We start from the raw sequence: 21,823 nt of genomic DNA, 5'->3' as shown, positions 1-21,823 counted from the left end.
AAACAGAAGAATTAGAAAAAAGAATTATGCACTTTACTTAAAGTAAGTTGCTTTTTCGGAATGATGTTCCCAAGCAGGCATCCAAGTCCCTTGGGATGAGGGAAATGTTTGGAATGTTTGGGAGTTTAAATGTTGTGAGAACTTGTTTTCAGAGAACAATTAGGGAAGTCTTTCTTTAACTCCAAAAGCTGGAAAAAAGGTATTTTGTTTTGTTTTTTGGGACCTTGAAATGAAAAGTTCTTGATTTTATTCTTGTCTCAACTTGGGGAAAATACTAAAAGGGACCAAACAGAAGATAATCAAACTTACTTCAATCACCAATAATTTCTGAATATGTCACCTAGTAAAATACATCCCATGTGGTTTTACTGATCTGGGAGGGAAAAAAAAAAAAGACAATTTTCAATCGGAAAAAAAAAGTTTTCATGGTTGTGGCAATTATCTCCAAAACAATCTCTGTGAAAGAGCATATTTTGTATTTTATCTCCTATAAAATTTCTATAAACAAAGTTTTATAAGGCTTAATATTGTCAACATTTGCTTTGTTCTCTCTAGCTAGTCGGCTGTAACGTTCACCAGTGATGGAGGACTGTACTTGGGATAGACCCATGGGGGTGCAGGGGTTTGGAAGGCAAAGCTCCTCCCCTTGGAGCTGACAATCTAGTTGAAGAGACTAGATGTACATATTTAAAGGTAGCTAATACTATCTGGCAAAAGGTATAGGTACTGAAGTAACTGCTGTGTTAGTTACTGGGAGAGACATTTTGTTAGGCTGATCAGTGAAGTATTCAGGGAAGTGAGCTTTGAGCTAAATGGACCTTAAGGAATAGATAAGGTGGGGTGGGGGTGGAACGACCGAGAGCTGGTGGGTAAGATCAATGGAGAGGGCAGAGGGCATTTAAGGTGTCAGCACCCAGACACTCTGCCCAAGTCAACCAACAGTATTAAGGTAATGTTTTAAAATATTAGTTCTTCTCACTAAGACATGTAATGACAGAGATACAATATTGAGCAGTATCCAGGAATGGTAGGCAGTTGTTAGCTAAGAGGCTTTATTTAGAGAAAAAAATTAAAAATAAGGCAAAGCTTTGTTTTTGTTTTGTTTTAGTAGTAAAGTGAAACTGAGCAGGTCTTACGGGTAAATTTAAAAGAAATTTGTGTTTATATTTGGTTAAGTAGAATGAGCACTGAACTCTAGGAGATAGGTTATCTAAGTTCTGTTCCTGACTCTGATACTACTTAATTGGTATTGGAGCTTGGACAAGCCAATTAACTTTTTTCCTGTGACTCAGTTTTCTTGTCTGTATAATGAGGAACTTGAACCACAAGATCCCTTAGGTTTTTCAGTTTCTTAGGTTTTGACTCTAAAAGTTTCTCATGTCCTTGAAAATATTCTTGAAAAACTTGAAAAGAACTAGTTCTATGCCTTCCATAATTAGGTAGGACAGAAAAGGGTTTTTTTTGGTGTATAACACTGAATATACAGGATTTTATTTTTCATTTAGTACTGTTTTAAGAAAAGAACCTTAGGTATAGTATAGAATATTAGATATTATCTATCTGCTAGTTATAGTTATTACCAGAAATGTGGAGAAAACAAGTATTTGGTTTGTGAGTACCCTAGAGAAGTTGAAATTAGAATACTAGGAGGTATAGTTTTTTTAAAAAAGGTTTTAGTAAAATATCTTTAATTTTGTAATAAAAAATTACCCCCAAAATATGAAATCACTGCAAGAATATTGTTCATATTAGGTGAGCAAACATACAAACATATTCCATGAAAATGTGCTAAAATCCCGCTACCCACCACTGAAAAAATCCTCCTGATTTTTTCCCCCATGTAAATGTGTATAACCAAAATGAGATTTCATACATACTGCTTTGTAACCTAGTTTACTGAACTATGTGTTGTTAATGCCTTTCCACATCAGTAAATAAACATTTTCAGTAGTAGTTTTTTTCTAACTTTTTATTTTGAACACATTTTAGATTTACATAAAAACTTGCAAAATAGTACAAACAGTTCTCCTACACATCTCATGCCTTTATCCCCTAATGTTACCATCTTACATAGCCATAATACAATTATTAGGGACAGGAAATTAATATTGATACAAACTAAACTACAGAGCTTATTTTAATTTTACCAGTTTTCCCACTAATGCCCTTTTTCTGTTCAAAGATCTTACCACACTACATTTAGTTATTTCTCCTTTGTCTCTTCCAGCCTGTAACAATGTCTCAGTTTCTCCATGGTCCCTTTCAGTTTGTAACAGTGTTTTGGTCTTGCCTTTTTTTTCATGACTTGGCTTGAAGAGTATTGAACAGTTACTTTTTTACATTGTTCCTCAATTTGGGTTTGATGTTTTCTCAGTATTGGAATGAAGTTATACATTTTGGCAAGAATAACAAAAATGGTACCATATTTTTCTCAGTGCATTAAGGGATTCTTGAATCAATATTTCTTATGACTGGTTATATTTATCTTAGTCACTGGTTTACTTAGTATCTGCAGGGTTTCGTTACTTAATAGTTACTATCTTTTCCCTTTGTAATTAAGTATCTTCAGAGAGGTACTTTGAGACTATTTGGCATCATTTTAAATGGGTGTATTATGTCTTATAAGTTTTCTTCTTAATTGAAAAGTATTGACACTTGTTTATATTGTTTGTCTAAGTCAAATTATATAACATTGTTTAAAATAAAATGTGAAAATTCCTGGTCCCTTTCCCCAGTTCCTTCTCTCCAGGTAACTGCTGTAAACAGTTTGATGATTCTCCTTCCAGAACTTTATTCTGTGCTTAGGAAAGCATATGTATAGATGTACATGTAAATATATTGAATTAGAAAACTCAAATGTATAGAAATTCTAAAAATATATATAAAGTAGTTTTCTTTTTCACAAAAATGAAATTATATTTAAAACGTGATTTTTTCCAATCTATAATATTTTATGACATTCTGACTGCATAGAATGATATGGGTGTACTTTTATTGATAGACATTTAGGTTGACTTTATTTTTTCACAGTTATAATTGACATTATAGTGAACACACTGGAATATATATTTTTGAAGTTGTGCAAATATGGCTAAATGATAGATGCCACAATTTTTAAAACTATTCCCCTATTGGTGGACATTCAGGCTTTTCGTTTTTTGCTGTTATGAATAACTTGTACGTTAAATGTGTAGATTGAAAAACTTTAAAATGATTTTCAATAGATTCCATATCTATCTATACATATAGATTTTAACATATTTTACATAAAACTTTATATCTATACATATAGCTAGATACAGATATAGAATAAAAAAGGGTATGCAGTGAAAAATAAATCCATTCCAGTGCTCTTCCCACTCAACATTTTATTTTGAATCCTTTCAGAGGTTTTCTATTCAAATGTAAGCATTTACAGTATATCTCCTTTTCTTCTCCTACTTCCTCCCTTTGTAAGTGGTAGCATACTATATACTCACTCTGTACCTTTTCTTTTTTATTTAACAGTGTAACTTGAAGAATGTTCCATATCAGTACATACATGTGCCCTCCCCCCTTTTTATAATGGCTGCCTTGGATTTATGTACCATTATTTAGTCAACTCTTGTTGTGGAACACTTAGGTTGTTTCCAGTCTTTTACTATTATGAAAAAAATGTCTACATTCTAATAGGTTGTGTAGGATTATCTCACTTGTCATTTTAATTTTCATTTCTTTACTAATGATGTCGAGTATGTTTTCATGTGCAAATACGCTATCTGTAACAGTTTCTTTTGAAGAGCAGGTTTTACTTTTGATGAGGTCCATTTTATCCATTTTTTTCTTTTATGGTTAGTGCTTTTTGTGTTCTAAAAGCTTTGTATTCATTCATTTTGATCTCTCGTCAAATGCTGTAGTTCCTTAAAACAATTAAACTTAAGAGTATGGGGAATGCTTTGTCTGTACAGTCTCTGATAATAGAGTCACCTTTCACACCTAGACTTGGCCATTCCAGAAGGAAAGGGTAATTTTGATATACTACAGCTGCTCTCCCCCCGCCCCCACCCCCCAAATATCTATGGTATATGTGGGTAAACATTTATTTCCAAGGCGTTTTGTTTTGTTTTGTTTTGTTTTTAATCATCCACTTTTCTTTTGTATTGGTGAAGGATAAAATAAGAATATATTATAAATCACTTTTTTAAGGAACTTGTAACAAAGTCTGTTTATTTTTTTTTTCTTCCAGTGGTGGGATCAGCAAGTTGATTTTCATACTACTTTCTTGCACCATTTGGCACAATTGGTGCCCGAAATTTATTTTGCTGAAATCGACCCAGACTTGGAAAAGCAAGAGGAGAGTATACAAACGTCAATATTCACTCCACTGGAATGGTACTTATTTGGAGAAGATCCAGATATTTGTTTAGAGAAATTAAAACATAGTGGAGCATTTCAACTCTGTGGCAAGGTTTTCAAAAGTGGAGAGACAACATATTCTTGTAGGTAAGAATTAGAAACTTCCAGGATTGGTTATAATTACAGCCTTGGTATTTTGTACCTGTTTCATGATGTATCTTTCTTGTTTTATTACTGTTTATAATATATTTTAATCCCACTTAATTAACTTCCTTTTATTATTCACTTATAATCTGTTTTTGCTAGTATCGCTTGCTTTTTAATATGACTTAAACAGTTCTCTCATCTTTTTCTTCTTGTTCGTCAAAGTATATTAAGTGATAGATTTTTGCCTTGTTTATTATGTAGTCCACATACTCTTATTTGAAATTGTTGGGGCCAGGTGTATTTCAGAATTCTGAATACATCCCCAGCAGAGTCAGGACAGAATCCTAATGTCAAAGACAGCATTTCTGTAAGAGATCTATGAATATTCACAGCAAGTGGTGTAAATGGTCTAGAATCTCATGTCATTTCAGGTCATTTTTTTGCCACCAGGTGAGATTTGGTGCCAAAGCATCGTGGGCCAATAGGGGCAGTTGGAATTTCGTTGGATAGAAGAGGCCATTGGTAGGGAAACAGCTTTAGGCTTTTTGCCCTTTGTGAGCACCGAAAACTTTTTTACTCCCTACTCCTATCTGAAATGTTCAACTTTTAGGTCTTAGCAGTACTTTTAGTTTTGTTTTTTTTTTTAACTTTTATTTATTGTGTGTTTTTCTAGCACCCATCAGCTCCAAGTCAAGTAGTTGTTTCAATCTAGTTGTGGAGGGTGCAGCTCACAATGGCCCATGTGGGGATCAAACTGGCAACCTTGTTGTTAAGAGCACCGCGCTCTAACCAACTGAGCTATTGGCCACCCCACTTTTAGTTTTTTTGTTTTTGTTTTTTCCTTTGTTAGAGGTAGTTGGTTAGGATTTTAACTTTTTAGACTTTATAAATACAGAGAATTGTTTTTTTGCTTCACTGTAATTCTAGGTTTGACTTGTTTATGTATAGGTAATAGTTTCTTAGAATATACTACCTTTCTTTATCTTATTCTTAGGGAAAAGTCAGCTTTTGTATTTTGTTTATCTTTGTATATATTTTTAGCTGAAGTTCAATCAGTTTCAGCTAAAGCATAGTAGATATTTGTGGACGTCATTTTTCCAAAAGTGTCATGGAGGCAGTTGTAATTGTCGAAACTGGGGGAATGGTACTGGCGTCTGGTGGGTAGAGGGCAGGGTTGTTGTTTAAACATCGTCCAGTGCACAGGACAGTCTCCTGTATGTCCCAAAAATAACTATCTCGTTCAAAATGTCAGTACTGCTGATGTGTAGAAATCCTGCTCTAAGTAGGTCATAGATCATATATATTTTAGGCAATCTATATTTCTTATTAACCTTTTAAAATTCATTTTAAAACTTTCCAGTTCCATCTCTTCATTTCTTTTAAAAATAAATTAATTTTGTACTTTGCACTGATTTATAGCATGTCCTCAAATGTCATTTTGTTCAATGTCATTTCCTTGTACCGTTGACAAGAGGCTGTAGGAGCTTAACTCTTGTTTATATCAATCAGCCTGTGGTAAAATTGGTTTCGTTACATGTTGTTTCAGTTAAAGTCACAGCACCTGTAAACAACATTAAGTGAAGATTTAACAGTATATTGTTCTTAATGTTCCCCTGAAAATGTTAAATAAACTAGTACATTTTAAAGGTTGTTATTAGGGAAGAGATTAGGAGAGATTGAACTTCATTCAATAAGTATTAATTGACTACCTATCATGTAACAGGTATTATTCTAGGTCCTTGGGACATATCAGTATATAAAATAAATAGAAATCCCTGCCCTTATGATGCTTACATTTTAATAAATTTTGTCTTTAAACTTTATTTAGCAGTGTTTGTAAAATGTACTTATGACTAGAAGAGGGTAAGATGATGGAAGATAATAAAAAAAGTTCACTGTTTTTCACAAAACTAATTTTGAATTGTAATTTAACAGTTTGAAACCATGTGCAGTCTCAGAGTAATGAGGATGATTTAAGAAACAAAACCAAATATCCAAACAATATACATTCAAATATGGCTAAAATGGGGCTAAGATTAGTTCGAATTTAGTTTTTGAAGCGTTTTCATATTCAGTTTGTGCACCATACAGAAAACTCATTCATATTATCTTACAGTTATACCTTAAGCATCAGTAATAAGTAATACATTTTGGTATCTAATTTTTAATCTTTTTTCAGGGACTGTGCAATTGATCCAACATGTGTACTCTGTATGGACTGCTTCCAGAGTAGTGTTCATAAAAATCATCGTTACAAGGTATGAAAATAGAGCCATAAAATATCTAGATTAGTAGGAAATCTGCCAGCTAGTTGAAATTCCTGACAAGTACTTGAATTCCTGCTGTAGCAGCTCTGTTACGTGCACCTTTAGCTCTGGTTAAACATACCATGTAATAGGACATCTGCTACCTCAAGAAGTAGCTCCTTACTATTTGTTTGTGAGGTATATCATTTTTATACAAAGGATTATATAAAGCATATGCACAGCTTACAGAATAACTATGAAGTGAACACCCTGCTTCCACTGGGTTACACCCAGTGTAACCACTGCTTAGGTCAAGAAATAAGACTTTGTCAGCTCCGCGGGGCCTCCCGCTTGTCCCCTCTGAATCAAGTTCTCCCTGCACTCTGCCTGATAACCTCTCTCCTATGTTTTGTGATAATAATGACTTCTTGATTTCCCTTTGAGTTTATCACCGAAATTATATTGAATAGTTTTATCTGTTTTTGAACTTTATATAGGTGGAGTCATGCTGTATCTTTCTTTGTTGTTAACTGCTTTCACGTAGCATTATGCATATAGCTATCGCTTGTCCAGTGGCCTTACAATGTTCAATAATCCATATTGTCTCTATTTTTTGTGCTTGTACATGGATATATAGATTGTTGCAAATTGGGGCTCTTAAGAACAATTCTTCTATAAGCATTCTTGTGTATTTTTATACACATGTACAGGATTTTCTCGGGGGTATATATCTGGAACAGAACTGTTGAGTTCTAATGTACGTGCGTCTTTAGTCATGGTAGGTAGATAATGTCAGACTGTTTTCCAAAGTGATTATACCATGTATAGGCTCTCCAGCAGGGTAGGAGAGTTCCTGTTGCCCCACATTCTTGCAATATTTGGTAGTGTCAGTCTTTTCAATTTTAGCCAGTCTGGTGGGTATATAATAGTATCACACTGATTTTCCTAATTACTTATGAGGTGAGGGCTTTTTCCTTTCCTGTTGTATTTTTAGGCAACCTTGTTATTTTGATCTGAAATGTATTTCTCAAATAATAGTATTGGTTCTGTACTCTGGGCTGAGATAGATATAATAATTGATGTTTCTCTTTGTACATATAAATGCCTAAAGTTTTGTATAAATGTCTTGAGGTCATGTAGACTATATGTGCCATAGAGTTGAAAGTGCTGTTCGTGTTTTTGCTGGCATCAACATTATTACATTCATCTCAGGAAGTAATGGGCTCTAGGTATAGGTTATAGGTGTTGTTATTATTATACACAAGGAAAAACAGATTGAGGAGCCTATGATACAGTGTGGTTAAAATGTTTCCCAAGATTTCAAAGCTAATCACTGATGGAATTTACAAATTTGATATTTGGTTATATTCCATATTTCCCAATCATCTCTGTTAATTATAGTTTTTCTTATGCTAGAGAATTCAAGAGAGAATGCCAGAAGTAGAGACAAGAGGAAGTTGTTAATTTCTTCTCATTTTTACTCTGGGAGACTAGTGGGGAGAGATGCTGAAGGCGCAAGACCAGGGTTTTCTGGTACCTCAGATTTAAAAACTCCTAAGCCGATGCTTCCCAAGCTTTGGGATTGTGTGGGCCAGAACATTTCAGAAAACTTAGGAATTTCAAATTTTCATTTGGCCAAGTAAGTTTGATTTTAATTTTTAAAAGGGCATATGAACAGCAACCAGAAAATACCTGCCATCTCTCATCAGTTTCATAAAGTAAGAGAAATTTTAATTCCAAGAAAGTAAGACAATCTCAGCATAAAGAGCAGTCCTTTAAACTGCATACCTGTACTTCTGTGAAAGAGCTCACTACATTCCTTGCTTTTCTGATGTTTGTGTGGACTGGTAAAAACTTGTCTGTTAATTTTTGGGAACCTCTTCATTAAACTACCTTCACGTCTTTAACGGTTGCCAGTCTACATCGCCATCGCAAAGCACTCTTTTGTGGAGCGCCCTTAGGTTTACCATCTCTGGGGTTTTGCAGAGCTCCTCTTGGTGCTTACATAGCTTATTCAGGAATCTTTGAGACAGTAGAAAGATGGGCTATTTTATGACTAATAAATTATGTTTACAAGCTTAAAAAAACACTACCCAGGGCGGCTGGATGGCTCAGTTGGTTAGAGCGCAAGCTCTGAACAACAGGGTTGCTGGTTCGAGTCCCGCATGGGCCAGTGAGCTGCACCCTCCACAACTAGATTGAGGACAACCAGCTGCTGCTGAGCTTCCGGAGGGGCAGCCGGATGGCTCAGTTGGTTAGAGCGCGAGCTCTCAACACAACAAGGTTGCTGGTTCAATTCCCGCATGGGATGGTGGGCTGCACCCTCTGCAACTAAAAGATTGAAAACAGCGACTGGACTTGGAGCCAAGCTGTGCCCTCCACAACTAGACTGAAGAACAATTACTTGGAGCTGATGGGCCCTGGAGAAACACACTGTTCCCCAATATTCTCCAATAGAATTAAAAAAAAAAGCCCAACTAGCCATCAAAAGTGAGTGTGAAGTTAGAAAAGAACATTTTTGGTGGAAGAATTCATTAATAGAATCTTTCTGGAATACCTGTAGTGTGGGGAAATTTTTAAAGAAAAGCGACAGAATGACTAATACACACAATTCAGGTGAGTAGTAACCTCCAGGGCAGGTGAAAGGATGGAACTCTGGGTGATAACTCAGGGAGCCTCAGCGATATTAGTACGTATTCTCTTGGGTTGGATGCTGGGTTCATGAGTGTTCCTTTCATTGTTACGTTTTATAACTTACCTATACATTGTGTATATTCTTTTGTATAGTAAAACAGTTCATAAAAGAAAAAAAATGAAACCATGAAGAAAAAAAGGTTGGAGGAGATAAGGGATATGTGGTACTCTAGAGAAGGGGTAGAAAAGAAGAGTAATGATTGGGCAGACCCACAATCAGATAGTATGTGAACAAAGGACCAATTAAGCTTTTAATGATTGAATAGCCCAAAACGACTTTTGCGAACAAGAAAATAAGCAAGATAAAATTGTGAGTTGTTTGTTCTGCTGGTGACCTTTCTTCGTGATCTCCAGCTTTTCAGTGGTTTACCCCTTATTAAAAAAAAGCCTACAATAGCATAAATAAGGTCTGAGGGTCTAGTGTATAAAATGGTGATTATAGTTGATAACACTGTACACATTATATGATTTAAATTTGCAAAGAGAGTAGAACTTTAATGTTCTCACATATACAAAAAGGTAAATATGAAAAACCATAGTACAGTACTGCCTTAAAAAGCAACCTACAGTAAACCTCCGCAGTTTTCTCTTCAAAATAAACAAAAATACCCACTGTTAAAAGCAAGGTTTTTTAAATTAAATTTATTGTGGTGACATTGTTTAGTAAAATTATGTAGGTTTCAAGTGTACAATTCTATAACACATCATCTGTGTATGACATTGTGTGCTTACCACCCAGAGTCGGTTCTCCTTCCATCACCATATATTTGACCCCCTTTACTCTTCTCTACCACTCTCTTCCCCCGTACCCTTTGGTAACCACTGAACCGTTGTCTATACCTGTGAGTTTTTGTTTGTTTATTTGTCTTGTTCATTTGTTGTTTTCAGTTTTATATCCCATATATGACTGAAGTTATATGGTTCTTGATTTTTTCTGTCTGACTTACCTTGCTTAGCATGATAATCTCAAGATCTATCCATGTTGTCACAAATGGCAGTATTTCATCTTTATTTATGGCTGAGTAATATTCCATTGTATATACTATGTACCACATCTTTATCCAACCATCTATCGAAGGACGCTCTGGTTGTTTTCATGTCTTGGCATTGCTTTCCTATATACTAACAATGAAATTTCAGAAAAAGAAATAAAAAAATTCCTTTTGCAATTGCAACAGAAAGAATGACATACCTAAGAATAAACTTAACAAAGGATGTGAAGGACCTATACACTGAAAACTGTAAGATATTATTAAAAGAAATTGAAGAAGACACAAAGAAATGGAAAGATATTCCATGTTCATGGATTGGAAGAATTAGCGTAGTTAAAATGTACATACTACTCAAAGCAATATACAGATTTAATGCAATCTCCATCAAAATACCAATGGCATTTTTAAAAAGAAATAGAACAAAAAACCATCAGATTTGTATGGAATCACAAAAGACCCCTAATAGCCAAAGCCATCCTGACAAAAAACAAGGCTGGAGGTATCACACTCCCTGTCTTCAACTTATACCACAAAGATAAGATTTTTAACGTAGATAAATGTTTCTTTTATGTTGTTAAGTGAGAAAAGTGAATTACAAAAGCAGTATGTTCATACAACCATCTCCTCTAATCAGAAAAAATGAAGTTTTCAAATGAAGTTCATAGAGTTGTAAAAGAAAAAATGCTCATGTTATACTTTTTAATGGAAAAAGCAAGATATAAAATTATGCATTCAATTTTTAATGTTTCTTTTAGAACATATTCGGTATATAATATGTAACCATAATTTTTTTTAACTGTTTACCTATTATTGGGGAAATTATTTGGGTTTCAGGGTTTTTTTTGTTTTTTTTTGTTTTTAACGGTAAGAAGTGTTGCTATAAGCATCTTTATGTGTAAATCACTTTTCCACATGTAGAATTATTTCCTCAAGATAAGGTTCTCAGAAATGGAATTCTGGATTTAAAAACACGGACCTTTCAGAGAATAGAAAGATATGCCACAGACTGGGTGAAAGTCTTTTGTGAAACATGTATCTTATAAAAGACTGGTATCCAAAATACACATAAGGAACACTTAAAACTCAACAATAAGAAAATGAGTATGGGCAAAAGATCTAAAACTGACACTTCACCAGGAAGATATATAAATGGCCAATAAGCACTTGAAAAGATGCTCATCATCATATTTCATTAGTGAGTTTCAAATTAAAATGAGATACCACGATACACTTACTAGAATGGCCAGAATCCAAAACACTCACAACAAATGCTGGTGAGGATGTGGAGCAGTAGGAACTCTTATTTACTGCTGGTGGGAATGCAAAATGGTCCAGCCACTTTGGAAGACAGGTTGGCAGTTTCTTCCAGAAATAAGCATATTGTAAACATAAAATCCAGCAGTCGTGCTCCTTGGTATTTACCTAAGTGAACTGAAAACTTACGTCCATACAAAAAACTGCACAAGAATATTTATAGCAACTTCATTCATATTTGCCAAAACTTAGAAGCACTTGTGATGTCCATCAATAGGTGAATGGATAAACAAACTTTGGTATACCAATACAATGGAATAATATTAAGCAATAAAAAGAAATAAGCTACCAAACCACAAAAAGACACAGCAGAACCTTACATACATACTGCAAAGTGAAAGAAGCCGTTGTGAAAAGGCTATATACTCTTATTTCAATTCTATGACATTCGGGAAAAGGCAACACTATGGGAGCAGTAAGATCAGTGGTTGCCAGGAGCTGGAGGAAGGTGTGTGTTGGGGGCGGTGAATAGGTGGAGCATAGAGGACTTTCAGGGCAGTGAAACTATCCTGTAGTGGTGTGTGGATATCATTATACATTCCTTAAAACACAAAGAGAACTTGGATGCAAATGGTGTACTTTAGTTAATAAAAATGTATCAACATTGACTCCTCAATTGTAACAAATGTACCACTAATAAAAAATGTATCAACATTGACTCCTCAATTGTAACAAATGTACCACTAATAAAAATGTATCAACATTGACTCCTTAATTGTAACAAATGTATCACACTAATGTAAGATGTTGATAATATGGGAAACCCTGTAGGGTGGAGGGAAGAAAGGTTATACTGGTAAGTGAACTTTGTATTTTCTGCTCAGTTTTTCTTTAAACAAACTTCTCTGAAAAAATCAAGTCAATTAATTTTTTAAAATGTACTTTTTAAAGGTTGTTAGTGCATTTTGCCACATTGCTTTAAGAAAGAATTATATCAAATAGTACCACCAGCAGTGGAGAAACCTGCAGAACCTGCTGAAACCTTTTAACAGACTTTAACTGAAACCTTTCAATTGAACCTGACTTTTAAAATAATTTTTCCATCACCATTGAAATGGATTTTTTTGATTGTTCTTAATGTTGTTTGTCTTTGCTTATTTTGGAATGGTGAATATGGAATACCCTTGCATTGCTACTTAACTTTGCCATCTTCCTGGATAATAGGATCAAGGTCTTTGATTTGATGAATAAATTCTAAGAAGCCAAGATGAGAATAATATAACTTTGATCAAATAGAACCAAAATAGTGGCTGAGTTCACCTAACTAGGATCTTCTTGTATCTTGGAAGCTGATACTAGTCTGACTTGTAACCTTGATACTCTTATTGAACACATTCTAGAGTCAATTAGAATAAATCTGGAGAAGAAAACAAAGCCCACTAACAGTCTTCTTTCCTGTGTATGTATCTTCATTTACTAAATTGCAACGATACATTTATGTGTCCTTCATCCCTATCTGACTGTAAGCTCTCCAGGACAGGTCCACGTCTCATATTTTATGCCTCCTATGTCTATCATAGTACCTGGGACATAAAGGCTTTCAACAAACGTTTGTTGAAGTGTTAGTATCAAAAGGGCTAAGTCAAAGGCAGAGCTGATATCTAAGATTTAACTATAAAAATAGCTATCAGGTCTATTTTTACACCGGCCTGCTATAATCTTACATGATGAGAATTTATATTTATATATGTGGTCTTTGAAATACAACAGCATTAAAAATGTTTATTTAGCTAAGCAATATAATAAAACTTATCTTTTAAAAAATTCAAATAATAGCCGAATAAAAATTATAGTTGCCTCTCTGCCTCATTGTACTTTCTTTGTTAACTAAACACACTGTAGTGTACATTCTTATAACTCTTTCTTTAGGTATTTACAAACATGCACACACAAATATGTTTAGGATAGGGTGTGTGTGTGTATAAATGGAGTCCTGCAATATATTTTGTGCAACTTGTTTTTAACTTAACAGTATATCATAGGGATAATTCTATGTTGATTCATATAGTAACTCTCTTGCCTTATTTAATTGTTGCATATATTCCTTTGTGGGAATATATCATCATATTTAACTCATCCCCTTTTTCTAGACAATTATAGATCAACAAATATTTAAATATATACCTATCTTTGTTTTAATATAAACCAGTGTAAATTTCAAGAATGCCTAAGAGTCTTAGAGGTAGATTTTCTGGGTTGAACAGAATGTGTGTTTAAAATTTTGATAGATTTTTGCCACATGTTGTTCTTGAATTACTGTGCCAATTTACATTCCCATTGAAAGGATATGAGAATGTTCTTTCTCCATACCTGTCCACAAACTTTATTTAATCAGTATTTTTACTTTTTGTCAATCTCTTAGTCAAATAGGTTTTACATTATAAAATAATCTCATTTTAATTTGCATTTCTATTATTACTAGCATTAGCTTTTCATATTTTAATTGTATGTTTAATTTCTTCTGTGTATTGCCTGTTTCTATCCTTGTTTTTCTATTGTCTTACTACTATGTTATATACTTTACAAATATTTTCTCTTAGTATGCCTGTCTTTTAAGAATTTTTATTTTTAAGTCAGATTTTTTGAGATATAATTTATATACAACAAAACCTACCCTTTTATGTGTACAGTTTCATGAGGTTTTTCAAACATATATAGTGCAGTAACCACTACCACAGTCAAGACATAAAACTATAAAATATTTACATCATCCCCAAAAGTTCTCTAGTGCTCCTTTGCTGTCAGTCTCTTGCCCCTTAACCCCCAGCTCCTAGCAATCACTGATCTGTTCTCTGTCCCTGTAGTTTGTTTTGCCTTTTCATAATGGCATATAAATGAATCATATAGTATGCAGTGTTTCCTGTCTGGCTTTTTTCACGTAGTCTAATGCCTTTGAGATCCTCTCACATGTCAGCAGTTTGTTCCTTTTTATTGCTGAGTAGTATGCTATTGTATGGATATGCTATAATTTATTATCCATCAGATGATTGAACATTTGGGTTGTTTCTAGCTTTTAAATAAAGCTGCTGTAAGCATTGAAGTACAATTCTTTGTGTAGGCATGTTTCATTTCTCCTGGGTAACCTAGGAGTAGGATAGATAGACCATAAGTTAAGTGTATGTTTGACTTTATAACATCTGTTTTCTGCCTTTTTAACTTGATTGATGCTATTATTTATCTTACCAACATTTAAAATTTGTATGTTTTTAAATATGCCAGATTTGTGTGTGTGTGTGTGTGTGTGTGTGTGTGTGTGCTTCTGGATTTTGTACCTTGCTTCCATAGCATTCCCTGTTCTAATTTATGCTTTACTTTCTTTTGATACAGCTATATTTTTAGTAATATGGATGAGTCTAGCATGCTTCAGTTTAATATATATATACATACACATATGTATATATAATACATACTTATATGAAGGAAGAAAAATTGATTTGTATATTCTAATTTCTTTTGGTACTTTTCTAGTGGTTACCTTTGTATTAATAATTTTTTATAGTGCCCTTAGTTTCTTTGTATCTCCTTACTTTATTTTTATTATCTAGTCTGTCAGTTGTAAATGGTATCTTTGACTCTCCTGTTATCTATGTAATAATTGATGATCTTATATTACTTTCTTTTTCCCTCCTCTTATTTTTTAGTTATGTCTTTTTGATTATCAGATCATATAATGTTCACATTGTTCTAGTCATGTCCTCACCCTGGATTTACTCCACAATTAAATATACAAAATGTTCACCAACTGTCCATTTTCTGAAGTTTCCCGTCTCACCTCTGTCAGATGCTTATCCTCTGGTGGTCGGTAAACTGCAATTTGTGGGTCACATCGGGCTCACTGCCTGTTGTGTATGTCCTACAAGCTAAGCATGGATTTTGCATTTTTAGATAGTTGGGATAAAAGATAAGAAAAATAGTGTTTTAATGATACATGAAAATTATATGAAATTAAAAAATTTCTTGCCCATCAATAAAGTTTTATTGGAACATAGCCATGCATTTTCATTTGTTTATTGTCTATGGCTCCTTCTGCACTACAACAGAATTGAGCAATTCAACAGATATTTATGATCTGTAAAGCCTAAAATATTTACTATCTGTTCCTTTATACAGAAAGTTTGCTGATCTCTGCTCAAGTAGATTCCTTAGGAAGGACGCATGCATACATTGTTCCCTAAGTTATGACTTGTTCAGAATTGTATTTTTTATAGCTTGGCTGGAGATAATATCCTTGATTTGCATTTTCTTCCTTTGAAAACCCTGCTCTGCTGTTGTCTTGTTTCACATGTTGTTATTGAGAAGTCTGATGTCAGTCTGATTTTCTTGCTATTATGTTTCATTTCATCTTTTTGCCTTAAGGCCTCAGGACTTTTATCTTTGAATTCTAATAGTGTTAGTAGGATATATTTCCCAGTTGATCATACTGGGTGAGTTTTTTTCTCAGTTACTCCTGGGCCCTTTTAGTGTATGTATTTAGTTCTTTTTTTACGGGAAGTTTGATTAGATTGCAGTTTTAAATATGAGCTCTGTTCCATTGGGTTTTTTGTTTTGTTTTGTGACTCTAGTTGTAATTATGTTGCCTGTCTTATTCCTATCTTCTATTTCAACCACTTTTCCTCTGACTTTGTATTTCTTTACTTCATCTCTTGATTGTTTTCCTGCTTTGTTCCAATGCTATTTGTTAACTTTTCATTGAAGTCTATTATCTTGGATACCTTGTAATTTAGAATTTCTGATATGATTTTCTTGTTTTCTGATTTTTTTCCTGAGTTCAATCAAATCTCATTTTACTTAACCTGGTTATTTTTGTCCAATTCTATTCTTAGTTTCTGTATTTCTGATTAAAGGTGTTTTAATCTGATTAAGAGTTATTATATCTGCAAATGCTTATTTGAAGATAGGTAATTTTGTTTGGAGCATTATGTTTTCTTTAGCTTCATGATTGTGTTTTGGCTCTTATTTGCATATTTTGCCTTTTTTGGTAATGGTTTTGTATAGATGTGGTCTACTTTTTCTATTCTTTTTCATTTCATGGACAGGGTTCACATATGCCCCTCTTCTGTCAGTTTTGCCCTCTTCTGTGAATTTTTTTTAATAGATGGAGGTGCTTGTGGTGAGATGAGGGGAGGGTTTGGTATGTGTTGTTTTTCCAATTTCTATAGAATCCTTACTTTTCCCTTCCTCCTTTTTCATTTACTACCACATCTTTAAGGGCTTATCACCTTTTAAAATGTATAAAATATATTTTTTCAAAAGCAGTGCTTCTCTGAGGTTGCCACTTCTGGTCCTGCTTACTTTTGATCTCTTTCCCTGTGAACCATCAATTCCCAACCTGTGTTCAGTATTTCTCCCTTGGCATTGGGCTTTCTCTTTTTGGGTGTAATTTTGTCTCTGCTTCATTGGATCCCTCAGAACCCGTCTGCTCTTTCATGGATTCTCTTAAGCTTCCTTCTCTAGTTGTCTGCATCCACAGACTTTAAGTGATAGGCAGTGGGAGCTCTGATAGAAGTCATTTGAAGGTTGTGGTATTTATTGTTTCCTAGTAATGCTGCAAACATGGATCATTTTGTGGATTTATTGCTTTTCTCGTTCGTTTTATGTTTTGGATGGGGAAGTTTTGCGGAAGATTGAAAATCAGGCCATTGTCATTCTCCATCTCGATTAGTATATCTTAGATGTTGTTTTCTTTTTTTGCAAGAACCCTCAAAGGAAAAATGTTGTAAATAGTTTTTGTTGTTATAGAGTGTAAATAGATGAAAATATTTTATACATTTCTTAAGTACTATATAATTATCATTGTAATGATTTTTAAAAGTCTGTTTAATCAGGAAATCTCATTACTCAGGCATTCTGTGTATTGTATAGAATATTTTTTGTACATTTCATAATTTATTCTCCATTTGTACAACATTTTTAAAGCTATTATTTAAAACTGAGAGTGTTTCAAAATTTCATCAATTTTGAAAGTCCATTTTTGTTGTGATTAAGTATTCAGAATTTTTGTTTTGTTAACTAATCAAAATAGTTTTTGATTTGATTTCTATTACATTAAAGGTAATTAAGATTGAAGTGTTGGGGAGCGTTTACTGTGTGAGTCATCATTATCATTCTTCCTTGCTTTCTAATATGTTTTGAAATCAAGCCAAACTCATTTATTATTTATTAGATGCATACTTCTACTGGAGGAGGATTTTGTGATTGTGGAGACACGGAGGCATGGAAAACTGGCCCTTTTTGTTTAAGTCATGAACCTGGAAGAGCAGGTACTACAAAAGAGGTAAGAATATTAGTTTTTAAAAATTGCTAACTATTTTAAGCTTGATGAAATTAGATAGTAACAAATGTTATGTGTATGCGTTAAACTGAATTCCATTGAGAATCCTGATTTTTATGTTCTAATGTTTAAATGCAAGTAGTTTTATTCCAATCTATAGAAGTTAAGGATTTGATAATTATATTCTTTATTTCTCTAAAGGAGGAATGAATTCACAATGAAAAGATGAAGACAGAATACTTTTTGTTAAACAATCCATTTGATAAGAGTAAATAATATATATATGTAAGCCTAAAAGAGCAAATGAAAGTGAGTATTGATAGAAGCAGAATGTAATAAATTAGAAAACATTAGAATTGACACGTAATTTAATAATTGCTTTTCTTAAAAAAAGGCAACAAATTGATTATCCACTGTGCATCCTAATGAAGAAAAAATAGTAAGTAAGCCCCAATATATTAGGTTGATGTAAAAGTGATTGTAGTTTAAAAGGTTAAAAGTAATTGTAAAAACCGCAATTACTTTTGCACCAACCTAATAGATAATTAGGAGAATGGGGAAATAAGCATACATACAGAAGGAATTAAAGGATTATAAAAGACTCTTTATATAACTTTGTGCAAATACATTTAAAAATGGATTATTTTATCAAACAGTATGAAGTACCATATAGTTTATTCAAAAGACAGAAAACTTGAACAATCAGTAATCATTGAAGAAATTCAGAAAATTGTCACAAGAAAGTACTTCCTAAAAAATGCCATGTTCAGTAGTTTCACAGAGGAATTCTTTTAAAAAACATCAAGGAATAGAGAGTCTTTAAACTGTTCCAGAGAACCTATAGCAGTGAACACCCCGAGGGCCCAAATTTTGATTTCTTAAGTACCATTCCCCACTAAAAGAAATCAGGGATTATCATAAAAATGCCAGATTCCAGATCTGAGTCAGGGAATAGGTAAGCTTATAAAGATGAGTTTGTGTCAGAAGGACCTACCATGTTTCCCTGAAAATAAGACCTAGCTGGACCATCAATTCTAATACATCTTTTGGAACAAAAATTAATATAAGACCCAGTATTATATTATGTTATGTTTTATCATATCATAACATCATATTATAAGACCCGATCTTATATTATGGTAAAATAAGACCGGGTCTTATATTAATTTTTGCTCGAAAATATTCATTAGAGCTAATTGTCTGGCTAGGTCTTATTTTCGGGGAAACATGATAAATAAATGAAGTTTGTTGCCATTATATTGTGGTTATTATATCAATTCTTTACTCTAAAAATTGGTAATTAAAGGGAGTAAACTAAGCATTTAGTCTGTCTTTTCAATAGTAATTGTGTTTCATGATGAACAAGTCTTTCCAGTTCAAGAGGTAAAGCTCTTCTTTCTAGATGAATGCTAGCTAATAGAGAAGGGATAATAGAATTAGAAAAATTAACGTTTTGCAAACCCTAAGGAAATACGTGATTTAGACAAGGATCATTAATGGATGGTAAAATCCTTACGAGTTGAGTTGATGAGGAACAATATTCACATAGTTCTAAATTGTCATCTCATAGATTACTTGTTAGTCATAAGGGGGAAAAAACCCCGAAACTTTACAGTGGAGGTATCATCCTGTCATTACCCGAAACCAGTCATTAATACTAGCATTATTACTAATAGTGGGGTGATGTGGCATAATGAGTTCATATGATGTAAAATGAAGTACATAGTTTAACATCTGAAAATCAGTTAATGTAATACAACATATAAATAGAATTTTAAAAAACCTGCATGATCATCACAATAGATGCAGCAAGAGCATTTAACTAAATTCACACTTTCATGATGAAAAGACTTAACAAATTTATGATAGAAGGGAACTTCCTTAACCTGTTTGAGGGCATCTATGAAAAACTCATAATTATACTGGATACTTTTCCCTTAAGATCAGGAATAAGACAAAGATTATGCTCTTGCCACATCTATTCAGTATCGTACTGGAGGTTCTAGGCAGGGCAGTTAGGCAAGAAAAAGAAATAAAAGGTATCCAGATTGGAAAAGAAGTAAAACTAGCTCTATTTGCAAATGACATGATTTTGTATATAGAAAATCCTAAGGAGTGCACTAACATAGTATTAGAACTAATAAACAATTTCAGCAAGATTATAGGATACAAAATAATTATTCAAAAATTGCTTGTACTTCTGTACATTGTAATGAACAATCTGAAGATGAAATTAAGGAAGAAATTCTATTTACTATAGTGCAAGAAAATAAATTTAACAAAAGTATAAAACGTATATTCTGGAAACTAAAATATTGTTGAAAGAAGTTAAGGAAGATCTAAATAAATAGAAAAACATCTCATGTTTCTGGATCAGAAGAGTTACTATTATTAATATGGCAGCCCATTGTGGTTTTTTTCCAACACTACTAAGAAATTAACTCAATTCTTTAACAACACTGACAAGGTATCCCATAAATTTAAACTGAGTTTCCACTGGATTTTTTTGTCTTGAAGAGCTACTATGTATTTTTTCCTGTTTATTCCTGTGTTTAAACAGCTTACTGAGATACAACTTGTGTACCATATAAAAAATTCACCCATTTAAAGTGTACAATTCAGTGCTTTTTCAATGTATTCACAGAGTTGTACAACTATCACCACAATCAATTAGAACATTTTCATCACTCCCAAATAAACCCTATACCCATTTGTAGTCACTCTTCATTTCTTCCAAACTCCCCAGCCTTAGGCAACCACTAATCTAATTTCTGTCTCTATAGATTTGCCTATTCTGGACATTTTATGTAAATGAGATCATACAATACATGGTCTTTTGTGATTGGATTCTTTCACCTCACATAATAATGTTTTCAAGGTTCATCCATATTGTAGCATGTACTTCATTCCTTTCCATAGCCAAATAACATTCCATTGTATAGATATACACCACATTTTATTTATCCATTTATCAGTTGATGGGCATTTGGGTTGTTTCCACTTTGGGGCTATTATTAATAATGCTGCTATGAACATTTGTGTATAAGTTTTTGTGTGGACATGTGCTTTTCTCTTGGATAGATACTTAGGAGTGGAAGGGCTGGGTCATATGGTAACTGTGCTTAACATTTTGAGCATCTGTTAGACTGTTTTCCAAATTAGCTGCACATTTTATACATCCACCAGCAGTGTATAAGTGTTCAGATTTCTCCATATCTTGGCCAATACTTGTTATTATCTGCTTTTTTCAGTATAGTCACCCTAGCAGGTGTGAAGAGGTTTTGATATCCATTTCTGTCATGGCTTATTATATAGAGCATTCGGGTGTATTTTTTTTAGCTGATTGGTTTAAACAAGTCTTTTATTAAGAAGGTTGTGTTCTGTAATGAAAAGAACTGTTTTTATGGGAATCAAAATACCCAAGTTTTAGTCTTGCTTCTATTTATAGGCACTTTGACCTTGGATAGGTTCCTTGATCCTTTAAATGTTATTCTCTGCCTTTTTTTACAGGCTTTGAAGATCAGTTGAAATAAATTATGAGAAGATTTTTGTAAGCTCTAAGGGATAACTAATTGTTCTCTGATATTATCACTATTAGGCTACTCAGAAAGGCAGGGAACATTGATAGGGCGAGCATCACTAAAAGGGGCGGCCCATGGTTCTGCCTCCTTTCCTTTCTGTTATCTGTAGCACCCACTTGGCCACAAGGAGTAAAGCTAAACTGATATGAATAGCAACCCTCTTGAGGTCAACTTGTTTCATTCCTGGAGAATGGTGTAATGAATTCATCAAAAATAATTATAAATTAATAACATTATCATCCT

At 33.4% G+C, this 21,823-nt stretch overlaps 1 protein-coding gene across 2 annotated transcripts in view; it reads left to right on the top strand.

The window, feature by feature from the left end:
* Nucleotides 1-21,823, top strand: part of UBR1 (ubiquitin protein ligase E3 component n-recognin 1) — a 111,157-nt gene that overhangs the window by 8,990 nt on the left and 80,344 nt on the right. For both annotated transcript variants that reach the window (XM_081049242.1, XM_081049241.1), the window contains exons 2-4: nt 4,226-4,482; nt 6,662-6,740; nt 17,892-18,002. In XM_081049242.1, coding sequence (XP_080905368.1) covers nt 4,226-4,482; nt 6,662-6,740; nt 17,892-18,002 — 447 coding nt within the window. The remainder of the gene's footprint in view (nt 1-4,225; nt 4,483-6,661; nt 6,741-17,891; nt 18,003-21,823) is intronic.

This window comes from Rhinolophus hipposideros (genome assembly GCF_964194185.1).
Source record: "Rhinolophus hipposideros genome assembly, chromosome: 5".
NCBI lineage: Eukaryota > Metazoa > Chordata > Mammalia > Chiroptera > Rhinolophidae > Rhinolophus > Rhinolophus hipposideros.
This window is presented reverse-complemented; position numbering and strand designations above follow the sequence as displayed.